This window comes from Sarcophilus harrisii, chromosome 3 (genome assembly GCF_902635505.1).
Source record: "Sarcophilus harrisii chromosome 3, mSarHar1.11, whole genome shotgun sequence".
Taxonomy (NCBI): Eukaryota; Metazoa; Chordata; class Mammalia; order Dasyuromorphia; family Dasyuridae; genus Sarcophilus; species Sarcophilus harrisii.
Genome location: NC_045428.1, coordinates 337,299,012 through 337,314,046, shown reverse-complemented (window position 1 = coordinate 337,314,046; position 15,035 = coordinate 337,299,012). Strand labels below are relative to the sequence as shown.

Below are 15,035 nucleotides of genomic sequence, written 5' to 3'. Positions count from 1 at the left end.
ACACAGGATAAACTAATGCTGAGCCAAAATAAAAGTGCCTTTTTCATTTAGGGAAGAATCTGTAGTTTAACACACAATGAAGTTTTATCTGAGATACTCTCTGTAATTTCATCCATGATTTGAATGGAAATTAACCAACTACCAAACTTCATAATGTTTGAAATAGCCTGTCAGTTGATGTGCCATGGTCTAAGGATGAGAAAATGAATGTAGAACTCCCAACTTACTTGTGATCCATAAACTTTGGAAAGATCAGATTGGATATCTGAAATGTACTTTGATTTATTTTCCAAACAGTAGTAGAGGAGGATTTGTGCTAAAACAAATCCATGCTATCTTTCTAGGTCTGACTCCAGCAGTAAGTAATGGCACATTTCTGAAATGGTTAACAAAGGGAAAGGGTGTGGTTTCTAAACACAGAACAAATAGGACCTCATTCCACAGGGATACAGTATATAATCTTAATCTTCTTGATGCAATGATCTACATACTTGTTCCATGAACTATATCTTGATTTTACAGAGCCCTAAGACTCCCATAATGGATTTTCAAACTGTTACATTAATATCCTCAGACATAGTATATCTCAAATATTTATATCAGCTACTATGGCGAATTGGGAACCCTCAATGTGTGGCCATCCAGGCCATGAAGAAAAATAATTAAAACACTTTCTCCAATACTTTTAGTCCAATATGTGATGAGGAAAGACAATTCAAACTCCCTTGAAACTACTACTATAGTCTTGATCCCTCTGTACCTGATCAAGTGCCCCACTCAAGTTAGGGGGGAGAAAATCAATGGACTCCAAATACTTAAAAGAACTAATATCTCTCATGGGTATTTTCAGTGATATTTGCATCAGTCTCACTTTACGTACAACCATTTCAACTTATTCTATAGTTTAAAGTCAGTTTTTATATGAATAGGCATAGAAGAGTAGTTTATTTGTCAGTAGCTGACTATCATAGTTCTTCTGAGACATACCTACCTTTAAAAATGCCTTTATAGGCATTGATATTTGGAGAAATGTTTTATATTGCCTTCTTTTAATTGGGCTTACATATGTCTTGGGGCTTCTGCACCTCCAGTGAAAGACCATGAATGTTGCAAGACAAGCCATCACCTCTGAAATAATCTTATTACAAGCTCAATTGAGAAAAAGCAGAAATTTTTTTTTAATAGGACATCCTTGTTTTTACTGCAAAGAATATTTTTTGTCAAGAGAGTTAACTTTTATACAACCATTTCTGAATGCAATGCAATACAAAGTCACTGCCACATTTTGCATTCATGTAAACTGGCCATTGGATTCCCTTGCCAATTGTTTTTCAACTAATTATATGAGTTAGACAAATGGATTTACATATATTGTATTAGAAACTCATCCAAGGAACCATTGCAATGATGATGACAACTGGAAATTCTTTTCAAGGCTTTTTTATACTAATTAAACAAACTAACAAGGTAAGGCCACCCATAAGTTATTTCTTTGTTAGTATATTTTTTTAATAACATGCACAGGTGATTAACATGTAAATTCAAAATGAATTGTAATCCCTTTCACAGTGATAATTATTTTTCATAAAATGAAGTGTATACTAAGAATTCGAAAGAAGAAGGTGAGGAATCCAGTTGGGATAACATAATTGCAATGCTCTCTGCCTGTTCTAAAAAGAATCCATTAAGTCTAATGTAAACACACACACACACACACTCACATATACACGTGCACAAATACAAAATTCCCTAGTCTGAAAAAAATCAAAGACAAAACCTAGGATTATCCTTTTATTCCTTGGGGGATTGGAGGTTTACATATTCAATCCTAGTTCATTGAGATAGGTGTTTGACAGGCAGCTTTTTGGCAAGGAGTAGAGAAATAGTTATTCACATTCTTGCCTGGTGTCAGTTCCTTTTAAGCCTAGCTTAAATGTAAAGAAATGAATTCACGAGCTTTAAAAAAAAATTTTTAAACCCTCCAGTATTGTATTATTTTAAAGTAAAGTCTTAGAACTACACACCTTTTAATCTCATTATAAAGGTATCTCTATTAGCTAAAAATCTGAAGATTAAATCTTCACTAAAGCATATTTTCTTCACTTTTTGAAACTTTAAAAGAGCAATTGGCAGCAGAGCATAGAAACCATTTTGAGTTTTTATTTAATTTGTAACTCAATAATGTCTGAGTCAATGAAAATCTACATCTGAAAAATAGACACTACCCACTCAGAAAAGGAAAGGTAAATGCTGTGTTTTTAATGTAAACAAAGGTAGATTGATTTCTTTTCTTGCTCCTCAACCAATTGTCACACAATATGCCACAAGGACAGAGTGAAATCAGACATTTGGCCTGATAGGAACATAATTCTTAAAACAAAAGATTCAACCAAAGGTTTCCAAAAATTCAAAACTTAAAAAAAGCAGAGGTTTGAAATAGATCAAAGAGATCTGAATTTGCCTCCATAGGATATAGTCAATCTCTGATTGAACTGTCCAGGAAGTGTCAATGAGATTCTTCCTACTTAAATCTGGACTCAGAATATTCATTAATATCCATTCCTTGAATGGACAGTTCTCTAAAAAATGTCTTTTTTAAAATGAAGTTCGTAAAAAATCATTTTAGTGATCCATAAATACAGTCTTTTCTAAGGAATTTGCAAATATTACAGCTCAGTTTGATTTTACTTGGTCTTTGCATTCCCACTCTTTAGTAAAAATGCAAAAGACAGAGGTAGACAAACTGACTGAGACAGAGATACAGAGAGAGCTTGTTAAAGTACTTAAGTATCAGAATTTGGTAAACATTTAGGACAGCAAGCAAAGCAGTCCCAATTTTAAAGAGCTTACATTCTCAAGGAATTACAACACATAAAGGAGAGATATAAAGGAACAAATATCCATGTAAAGTATGTTAGGAGAAAGGGGAGGAGTTCACAGAGAAGAGATATCAAACATAATTGATATTAAAACTTAGCTGGGTTCTTCCTAAAATCATGGGCCTTAAAAAAGGAATTGTAAATGAGAAAAAGTCCCAGTAATTGTGGACTAACTTTCGTTCAAGAGTTAGCTCGTATTCAGGGATTACAAACTCATTTTTATTCTGCATAAGATAATTAAAAAGCAAAAATACTCTGGAGATAACACTTCCTGAAGTCAACTTGTTGATTGACAGATTGATGAGGTTTTCTGGGTTATTCATATCAATGCTTAATTTGTTAATATAAATAATTGAAGTGACAACTGAAAAAAGGAAGCCCTTTTATTCATTTCTTAACCTAGGGTCTGTAAACCAGTTTTATTCAAGAAAAATTTTTGTGTATTTCAATATAATTATTTTCCTTTGCAATTATATGGATTTTGTATAATAATTCTAAAAACACAACTGTGGGGAGTCCATAGAATTGACCAGACTTCCAATGGTACAACATAAATAAGTATAATTCCCCTTACTTTTAAATTTTTAAATTAAGTTTCATCTTTTTTATGAACAAAAATCAATTTTCTCTTCTTTCCTCTTTCCCCTTTATCAAAAGGGAAAAACAAAAACCTTGTAATAAATATATTAGCCACTTCAGCTACATCCAAAAAAGTCTGCAACTTGACGCTATCATTTCTCTGTCTGGAATCATGGTTGATTATTATACGAATCAGAGTTCTTTTGTCTTTCAAAGTTATTTGTTTCTACAATAAAATAAAATGTTTTCTTGGTTTTGTTCACTTTACTCTGCATCAATTCATATAATATTCCTAGATTTCTCTGAAACTATTCCTTTCATCATTTAAACTTTTTTCCCGGTGTTATACCTGTAAATAAATACATGTTACACAAATTAGTATTAAGAAATCAGTTTCTTGTTATACCTGCTTATATCTCCATATGTTATAGAGTGTAATTTCGTTTCAGGCCAGGGACTGTCTCATTTTTCCTATTTCTGTCCACAATATGATAGTATAAAATTGAATTGAATTGTTTCAGACTAAAATGAAAGCTTACTTTCCCAATTTCCTTCATTTACCTAATTCCTGTAGTCTCAGAAAAAAACTTAATGGTCAACAATTCTGTTTCTGTTTTCCAAAACTAGTGAAAATATAATACTTAATTGCTTATAGGAACCAAAATAATAGTAATCCAATTAATCATACATTTATTTAGTATCTAGTGTCATGCCCTGTGTAAGGGAATAGAAAGGTAGACAAAAACAAAAGGATTCCTAACATAAAAGAGACTTCACATTTTATTGGGAGAATATATATATACATAATGTATATATATATACAAATACATAAATAGATGCTATATAAAAATACACAAAGTGATTTGATGATTTTTAGGATGGTGAGTATTAAGATCATGAATTCAAATAGAACTTCTTGTAGGAATGACACTTAAACTGAGTGTAGCTAAGGATCCCAACTGGCAAAAATTGGGAAGAGGGAGATGGGTACCCTATGCTAAGGCATATAAATGGGTAATGGAGATTTAATTATAAAGAATAACAAATAGAGTAATTAGCTAGAAAGGAATCATGTTGGTGTTAATCAGGTTAGAAGATACTTAGATTTCTAAGCATTTGAAGGGTGGAAGTCACATGCTAATACAAAATGAAAGAAAAAGAGAAAGAGTAAGAGAAGGATAATAGTTTTAAGAAAGGAAATATTTCAAAGACCACCTAGTACAACAGCTCTCATTTTATAAGTGAGGAAACTAAAACCCTTACATGTACATTTGTAGTATGAGAGGTAGAATTTTCCCCCAGGTCCCTTTACTTTAGACTCAGTAATCTTTCCAATGGAACACACCGCCTCCCCAAGGGAAAAAATAGAAAAAAAAAGAATTGGAGGGAGAACACATAGAAGAGGAGACATGGATAGACACATCTAAATAAATCAGCAGGGAAACCAGGAAATCTGTCAAGTGGTGCAATAGAAACATAATTATATTTAGATTAACTTATTAGCCATGTGACATTGGCCACCCTATCTTTCTCGATCTCAGTTTCTTCATCTGTGAAATGAGGGGATTGTACTAGATATTTCTTGGTCCTTTCCTGCTCTTAATTTATGACTCTATTGTAGTATTCGAGGAACTGAGGTAGTTGGGAAGAAGTCCTGAAAAGAAAAATGTAAAAGGTATTTTGAACTTGATCTTAAAGCTTCCAACTCCCCTGCTGCTCTGCCTCCTCTCTCTAGTAAAGGGAGGTCTTTCTTCTGAAAAGCCCTGAGGATGCTTGAAATAGAAACCTGGGTCTTAAAAGGCCAACAGCAGCTTCCCTCAGCAGGTCTCAATTCCCCTAGCCTCCCTAGCTGCTGTTCTCTTGCTGCTTCCCTTTCTTATGAGAGGGAAGCAAGCAGGTGAATCGGGAGTGATTTGTTCTCATTAGCTAGGCCTGTAGGTGTGTGTTTCTTTGCAACACAAGTGCTGAGGTTTAACACTAAGATGAGAGAAGTAGCTGATTCCAGGGGACTCTCTCATATGCCTATTAAAGATTTCTGAGTGTACATTACATGTGCAAGCCCCGAACAACTGTCATTTTGATGCACTGGGGAAGATTCTTTGTTAAGAGTGGTGCACTAAAACCCCCAAAACAGTCTCCATAGACAATGCAGAGGCAAGCAGTTTGTAAAATCTACTCTTCTGCAAAGAATCCCTGAGTCCTTCTGGGCAAAGTAACCCCATGCCAGTAAGTAAAGAAATAATATATCAGTTGTGGCTTTGTTCAATTTTCAGGTAGAGCAAACAATTGTTTAAAGTACATGCCAGAAGGAACTTTGTCAAATATAGATTCTTGAAAGCCTGTAGGGCAACACATGTGAATTGCAAAGATATAACATATTTACTCCTGTGGGTTGTTACAGTTACGATATTAGTCTGTGTCTTCTGTTAAATCATGTATGGAGCTGTTTTATGGGACCACTGTTCCAAGGACTGGTTTAAGTTAGGGCCCGTTTTGGAGGGGGGGAAATGGATGGTCGGCAGTTTTATGAGAATGTGTGAATCAAATCCAAACTTTGGGATTCAATAGAATTGAATTATTTACAGAAATGAATTAGCTTTGGCTCTTTGCTCCCGATTTTGTACACACGAGCAGTTTAAGAAGTTTGCCAACAAAAAAAAAGAGAGGTGAAGTAGATTTCAGGTTTTTAGTGGACAGTTTCTTGCAATTTGGTATAGACACTTACAAGCTAAAGTATTCTCAAGGTGACATCCTTTGATGATTTTGAGAGGGCTGATAGAAGTTTAGTACATGAATATATACCTTGTCTAAATAGTACCATAAGGAAAACGCACATTTCAGAGACAGTTTTCTGTATGATAGTTCTTAGACATATTTGATGAAGATTGTGCCAAGAAACAGTTAAGATTTTTTTAATGCATATCACTTGCTAGATCCACTGTGAACATTTATTTTCTTTTTCAATGTCAAAAATGTAAATTCTGAAAGACTGGTGGTAGAAAGAAAAATTCCCATGGTGTATACAGTTCAAGTGATCAATGATATGTAATCTGATTCTAGTCAATTATAGCGTGTGGTATGGATGCCTTCCAACCACATTTTGATGACAATCCGTATTTTAATTTTCTGTGGTACTTAATGGTAGCTGGCTGTCATTAGAGATGTACTATTTTGTCAATACTGAGTCAAGAAACAATTAAGCTCCATGAAAACACTCTGACTGTAATCTGTTCCACTGTATTAGATGAGGAGACAACCACAAATATCTCTCTCTCTCTCTCTCTCTCTCTCTCTCTCTCTCTCTCTCCACCCCCCCCCATTAAACACATACATAAATTATCTAGACAAAAATATAGTTAAAAGAAAATGAAAAGTTTTACTTACCTCAGCTTTTAATAAAATGTGGGAAATGATGACATGACAAAGAAAATATTTCCATCAATTGGGATATTTGTATAGTATGGATATACCCTCAGTCTCACTAGTTTTGAATCCTGCCTTGGATATCAGCAGCTCATTTCTTACATAGGCCAGAAAGTTTCCCCAAACCAAGTGAGTGAATGCTCACTTCCCCTCCCAGGAGTTTCATTTTATCTATTGTGATATTAGTGGTGCTGGCTGACGTGCTCAAGAGTTATGATGGAGCTTGAATGAATAATTTTTGCAAAAGAATTTCAAGAATCTTTAAATGAAAAAGGGAAAACTATCAGTTCCAAGACAGGTAGAATATTGGACATTTTATTTTGGAAAATGTGTTCACAAATGGAAAAAAAATTGCAAATCCCTGAAATATCTGTCAATGTTATAAGCATTTTATAGCTCATCTCAATCAACATATCAAGTAATATTGCTGCCAACTCTCCTGCAACTATCAGAAAGGAAAAAAGCCATGAGAAATAAAGACTACAGATAATCCATAGCTTTACCTTAGCCTCTGACATCTTCCTCTACCCTTTATACATACTATGAATATATCTTGATAGACTGTTATTCCCTTTCCTTTCATGTTTTGTATAGTGCAAGTGATTTTAGGTAGTGAAATAAACATTCATGTAAGCCATCAAAAATGAAGTAGATGCAAAGGTTATGGGAAACAGTAGTGTAAAGCTTATTTACTAATAATCATGAGCTACCTTGGCACCATATCATTTTGTAGACTCTATGAAAGGAGTCCTAATTTCTAATTAGAAAAATTTCCTAATAAAGAAATTTTAAGATTGAGGTATGAATGATTTTGCTTGTCCAGATTACTAATTTCACATTGTGGTTACTTTTTAAAACAGCAAAATCTTAATAACAAACTTTAAACAACAAAGTCAATAGTGCAGTTATACAAGGATTTGAAGACAACAGAATTCTGATCAGTGAATGCAATGAACAGTCTTGCTTCCAGAGGACTGACAGTGAAAAATCCCTGTTTTCCCTCACTTCCTAAGTAGTGAACTCCATGTTTAGAGTTAGGCATATGTTATGAGACATAGACAAGGTGTTAGTTTGACATATTACCTATATTTCTCTGTTATAAAGGAGATCTCAATCAAGGAGATATCTCATAGGAAAAGGACAAAAATAATATATCTGCATATATATACACACATGTGTATATGTATATTAAGAATCAATAAAACATGGCTATGTTTTGCATGAGTTCTCATGTATAATGGCTATCATAATGCATGCCTTCTCAATGGGTGAGGGAAGGACTGAAGGGGTAAGAGAAATTGGAACTTAAAAGTGATTAAAAAATTAAGAAGAATCAAATATATTTTAAGTTAGGTACTCTAGAGAAGAAACGATAAAATGAGGAACATAGCTTCTGATACTAAATTGGCATTAAATTACTAATAAAATTAACATTGTGCCCATTAAATATGTTATTACAAATTGTGTTTTCTTTTGACTTCTTAAAGGTGGCCAACCAGGTTGTTCAAGCTCTTCTCACTCAAAAGGTAAGGCTTTTTTCTAGCTGTGTGTATTTGGATGTGCCTTATATTAGTGGCTTGCAATTCAATTTATCAAGCAGGCCATTATGATGGATAGATATAATACTTTCTAATCGATTCACTCAGATTACACTAGTGAATGTTTCAGATGGCAGTGAAGTCCTATTCATGAACCTATAGAGTTGGAAAGTTTAAAGTCTTGAGAAGGTGGTAAAAAGCTTTGTGGAAATTAAGTACGTAGATCTACTCAGATAAAAAGAAAATCCATCATTATCATTTTCTAGCTTATGTTAAATAAAATGGTAGTCTTTTTCCATTTCTGCCAAATGAGTGTATGCTTCCCAGAAATCAAGAACTATGCTTTTTGGTCCCTGCCATTCCTTCTTATTTTTAGAGCTGAACATTTTTAGAGCTATTAGCTTTAGAACAATTTAAGATCATGATTAAAGACCCTTGATAGGCAAATATGAGTGGCTGTTTGCCCAGGTTAGACACATTTGGAAATAGTTCATCAACATTTCCTGTCTCAAACAAAATTCTAGGGACTTCAGTTTTATTTTTGGTTGTTGATGTGTATGTATGTGTGTGTGTGTGTGTGTGTATCTTTTTAAAATAGAATTCCTCTGAGAATAAAGAATGTGCCCCTCCGTGTATCATAAATAATATAGAAAAGAGTGTGGGTGGGTAATAGCATATCCAATCATATCATTTTATCTATATTTTAAAAATGTATATTATTATAGTTTGACTGGAATAGTTAGTGGCTGTTTCTGAATTATAGGCACTGGGATAAATTATATTCATATTTTATAACATTAATCTATCTGTGATGATATATTTGCTAGAATTGCTCAAATAGTACTTTTGCCAAAACATCCTTTTCTACAATTAATCAAAAGCCTTCATTTTAATAGTGCAAATAAATTTGAGAATACTTATGAGAATAACTTCTTTGAGATGATCTGATTTCTCCATTGCTTTCTGCTCCTCCTCAAAACTCTCTGCTTCTTTATTTTAACCAAATTCAAGACTCTATGTTTAACCATTGGAAGATTTTTTATTCCCAATACTTTTATTGCCACCTCAAAATAGAGATAGGTAGGCAGTCTGGTACAATGAAAAGGAAAGGAATGGAGTGATTCAGATCAGCCACAAAAAAAGGAGCTACACAAATCCAAGTACTAAGTAGTAAACAGGTAATTCTACTATATAGTTAAGCAAGAAGACAGGCTACTATGAGATCACATACCTCAGGGATATAGTGAAATATGAAGAGATGCTAAACATCTTCAGTAAAATGACATTTTATGTCTTCTAGATTTCAATTGACTTCCCAAAAAGTCTAAAATTTATTTTCATTAAATGCATAATATAAGAAATAATACAGACCCCAAACTTATCTAAATGAAACAAATTCCATAAAGGTCTTCTGTGGCATAACTCATAAGAGAAACATATTTGAATAAATTCTCCAAGTTGCAGAAATCTTTGAAGTGAAATTTAGGTTTGATTGTAGATTTAGAGCATATGCTATGACATGAATGCAGATTCATTAATGATGTGCTTTTTGCCATACCTACTTCCCCAATAAAGAATAATTTTAGGTACATACCAAGAATCCATTTTTTTCAATAGAAATTTGAGGAAAAGGAATTTCCAGAACAATTTCAGCTTTTCCTTAATTTTAAGAAGTATTCATTCAATCTTCAAGAATCATTATATAGATTCTCTTCACTATCCTCACTATGATCTTCTGAATGGTTTCTTTCCTCTTAACCATATTCTTAAAGAAATAAGGCTTTTCCTGAAGTTCAGAAATATTTGAACTTCACATAATATAAGCCAACTTTAAGATGTTATCTTTCAATCATTCCATTTCATATAAGTTTAGCTTCTTTCTAATTGATATGTTCTTCATACTAGAGAATTTAAAACTGGAGGACTATGATAATCAACATGGATATCAGGCATTGTAGAAAGACAAGACAATGGGAAAAGAAAGAGAAAGCAAATGAGAAAAAGGTTGAAAGGGAAAATTTTGATTGTTGCTCTTCCTATCTTTTTTTGTAATAACTTTATAGAAATCAGTTGTATTAGAAAGAAGGTGAGATCTTGTGTTAAGTGCATTAATATAAATGTTAGGTATTTAAACAATGCCCATATTAATCTGATCCAAATAATTGTGTTTGTTCAGATGTTTGGGTATAAAATTCCTGTTATCTGTTCTAGAAATTTTTTTGCTTGTATATTCTATCTAGCCCCATTAGGTACTTTAAAAATATTGATAATGAATAGATAATATTATATCAATCTTTTTAAATAAAATCAAAATGACAACAACCAGAACAGAGTTTTGAAAACTGGTGCCTTTCAATATAACTTACTGTCTTAAAATATTAGGCCAGATTTACTAATTCTTCTGCTAATTTGATATTAGATTACTTGGCCAGCAATCTACCCTCTTGAATTTTTTTCATTTTAGCTTGAAACCATTAATGGTTTAATTGTCAATGTTTCAAGTCATGTTTTCCAGATCATGTAGACACTATAAGTAGTAGGAAACACAAAAGCGTCTTCGGTTTCCTGTGTGCTCTTTGGAGAAAATATGGCTTTTGTTCTTATTAGATATACTGTTAATTAGACCAGTGGATTATATGCATAGTTCGTGGGAAGTAGTTTTTATTCCCATGGATAGTTGATGTTTCTGTACCTTTCTATCTTTCTGGGAAGATTGTCTTAGCTCTGATGTTCATGTAGTAAAAAGAACATAGGATTTGGAAGTCAGAGGGCCTAAGCACAAATCCTGCCTATTTCTTTTGCCACCTGAATGATGTGGGCAAGTTGGTTAATCTCTCTTGGCCTCAGTTCCCTATTTTATATTGAAGGACTTAAATTCGATAAAATCTAAAGGCGCTTGAAGCTTTAAATCTATTATTGTACAAAAAGCAATGGGTTTATTTTGTGAATATCTTACTTTTCTATTCACCTAAGAACAGATGTAGCAAAATTTTCAGAAATAATATTCACTACTAAAATTCATTTTTAATATTCCCAAACTTGTCTGAGTAAACATATCTTTCCTTCTAGGTCACTTCACAAGGAATGGTCTCCTTTTTACAAAAGTGATGGTTGTCATATCATAGAGTCATATATTAAAAGACAGAAGGGATTGTTGAGGCTATCTCTTTAGATTTAAGAAAACTGAGAATCTGAGGACTCAAGTACTTTGCTCAGGGTCACAAAAGTATTAAGTGACAAAACTAAGATTTGAGCCTATGTAAATCCAGCACTTTTTTCGTTGCATAAAATCTCAGAATATAGATTTATAGAAAGAATACTGCCCTGAGGCTCCTGCTGTACTGATTGGTAGTTGGCTCATTTAGCCATGTCATCTATGGCCCCAGTCATCTTTCACTTAACTCTCTCCTCACAAACAACCATGATTCCTGGACTTAGAAACCTATTCCTCATATCCCTTTTTCCCCCTCTACTTGTCAATTCTGGAACCATAATAAAATTCTGCCATTGCACTTAAAAAGTCTGTGCCAATCTACTCTTTCCTGGCTCCACTGAAGACCTGTAATTTTCCATAACAAAACATTATTTGAGATCACTGCTCTCTTACATATACTGTTTCTCCCTCTTAGAATGTAAACTCCCTAAAGATAGGATCTGTCTTTGACTTTGTACACACAGCTTGGCAAATAATAAACTTTAATAAATTATTTTCCATTCATTATTCATTATGATAGAGATTAACTTACTCATATTCATGCCTGTGGTAAAAACAATCCCTGAATCATGCCAGACAAATAAGAGTAAAACCTGTATTAAAGCATCCAAAAAATAGTGTTACATGCAATTTCTCTGTCACTTAGTTTCAGTTAAACTTTTCTTATCACTCAGTCAAATCACTTCTGCTGCAGCTTACATCATTGACCCTTATTCTGACTTATAAGAAGTAGAGAAAAGTTGACTACCTTCTCTTCAAAGTGAAGAAAGTAGCATGCAAAGAAAAAAAAAGTATCTATTCAGTCTGTTACTCTTTCTTTCCTAGTTGTAATCCATTTAGAAGCATTAAAAATTGCTAACATTTATATACTATTTTAAGTTTACAAAGTACTTTACCTACCTTATCTCATTTGGTCCTTATAACAACCTTGTGAGGTATGAAGAGGGACTGGACCTGTGATTTCATAGGGATAAAAAACTTTTATTTTTTAATCCTTAATTTATGGACTAAAGCAAGCATTTCCATAGTATAGTAGATTTTTAAAAAGTTGATTGCATATGAAACTGCAAATCTCTTATAACCAACTTGCCATTCCTTTCAAATATACAACAAAATTAACGTGTAATTTTTTTTGTTTTTTTTCTTTCCTTCCCCAAAATTAAATTATCTTTTTTTTTGTTTGTTTTACTAAATTGAAAAAAATAACCAAATTTATTTGGAGAAACAAAAAAGTCAAAATATCAAAGGAAAAATGACAAAATGTAAAGAAAGTTTAGCAGTAGCAGATTTTAAACTATATTATAAGGCAGTAAATAAGGCAGTAAAATAAGGCAGTAAAACTATCTGGAATAAATAACTCTTGGGAAAGAATTAAACAAGTATTTCCATAGCTTATTGGTAGTAGAAAGTACAGTGAAAGAATTCTAGAACCTCTACTGTACAATTTGTTATTGAACTAATGGTGATACATTTGGTTATGGTTCCCAGTGTCAATATTTTCCCCCCAACTAATTCATTTCTACCACATTCTAAGTAATACTAATGATCATTTAAATTCTGACACTTATAGAGATCTTTAGAGCACATTGATTTATTTTTCTATTTGAGGAACATGTTGTAGTTGTTCTTCGTGGTTTTGCTGCTGAAATCATTGATACCAATATTTACAATTCACCTTTCCCTGATAAAATTGGCCAATGAATATATTTGTATCAGTTTCTTCACCTGAAAATAAAAATTATCATATTTTCTCTTCTTGCAGTAACTATTCATGTTTACTTAACTCACAGTCAATTATTATTAATTACTCAATTAGGGTAATGAAAACAATTATCATTTTGGGGCAGAGTGTTATATACATGCTAAAAACAATGATCAGTCTAAATAAGTAATGCAAGGCTTATAATCTGGCAATGGTTGATTTTTGAAGTCAAGCAGATGCAGGATTTTAATTGGCTCCCTAATTGTCTCCATCAAATTTTCTTGGGCACATAGGGAGAGTTTTCGGTTTTGCTTTCCTCCTGATCATCTGCATATTTGTCCCACTTTGGGTCTACTAGCTCTGCATTTCAAATCTGCCTTTGCTAGAGTCAATAAGCTTGGAACATATCCTGTGCATACTCTTTTCTTGTTTAGCTAAATGATGAGTTAGCTGTACAATGCATCAGGACTTGTTCCTGTTTCTTTGCTCCCTTTAAATGAAATGCCTTGTGAGTTGAATGATGATGAAGCTTGCTGAAGCAGAGAGTAAACCTCTATGCTCCTATGAAGGCTGGCTGGAGCACCCACCCAGTAGAACTATATATAGCAGTGGTTCTCAAACCTTTGTTCTCAGTATCTTCATGTTGTTAAAAAACTATCAAGAATCTGTTCAAAGAGTTTTTGTTCACATGGGTTATATTTATAGCTATTTACTATAGTAGAAATAAAAAGTAATTTTGAATTTGTAGACCCTCTGAAAAGGTTTCAGCGACCCCAACAATTCTTTGGACTACACTTTGAGGATCACTGATCTATAGATATCCTGAAACCTGTTCCTAAGCTCCCTCCCTCACCTCCACTGAGACTCCTTTTCTTTTTCAGTATTTTATTCTTTTGCTCAGATTAATTCACTTTCAAGATGTCATGTACTGCCTGGCTTTCAGTAATACTAAGTTGAAGTCAATCTCTTCATATCAAAATAGGAATAGTTTATACACCACAACTCTAATTATAGCACCAGAATTCCCATCATCTTCATCCAGAAATATATATATATATATATATGTATATATGTATGTATGTATGTATGTTTGTATGTTTGTATATGTATAAAGAAGTGTGACTAGAAAACCAGCTTTGGAATAAAGAAACCTGGATTTGAAGTTCTGCCTCCAACATAGATAGCTATTTAATGCCTCTGCATCCCAGGCAGTTTTCCCAAGCTTTGAGCTGTCGTTAGTGGTATGCTAGTAAATATTTCACTTTTGCTCTCCTGAGGGAAGTGAGGTGATGTGTGTGGGGTGAACAGTACTCACAATAAACTTTTTAGATAAATCTGTATGACAAACATTTTGTCCATCAGTTTCTTAAGTCTAGACAATCAACAACAACAAAATATATCAACCTTTATGTGTGTAGCATTTGCTGACTTATAGATGTAAATGCCACCTAGAAAAGTTAAGAATCAGCTCTAACTGATTCAGGCTGACTCTAGGAAACCCTTTACTGCAGCTCACCTACAGCTGATCTGCATTAAATGAAGGAATTTCCACAACAGGTCTTACTTCTGATGAAATTGTACGTCTGATGATTCCATCATAGCCTATTCCTTTCTTTAAAAATTAATAAGGCACTCTGTGTTCTGTATTACAAACAGAAACAAAATATTTAGCATATCCAGAAGTTTGCAATCTAATTGGG

General features: G+C 33.2%; 1 protein-coding gene across 3 annotated transcripts in view; it reads left to right on the top strand.

Annotated features, from left to right (window-relative positions):
* The window catches only part of NCKAP5 (NCK associated protein 5), a 679,630-nt gene that overhangs the window by 471,769 nt on the left and 192,826 nt on the right, over positions 1-15,035 (top strand). For all 3 annotated transcript variants that reach the window (XM_031963671.1, XM_031963673.1, XM_031963674.1), the window contains exon 7: positions 8,369-8,407. In XM_031963671.1, the coding sequence (XP_031819531.1) occupies positions 8,369-8,407 (39 nt within the window). The remainder of the gene's footprint in view (positions 1-8,368; positions 8,408-15,035) is intronic.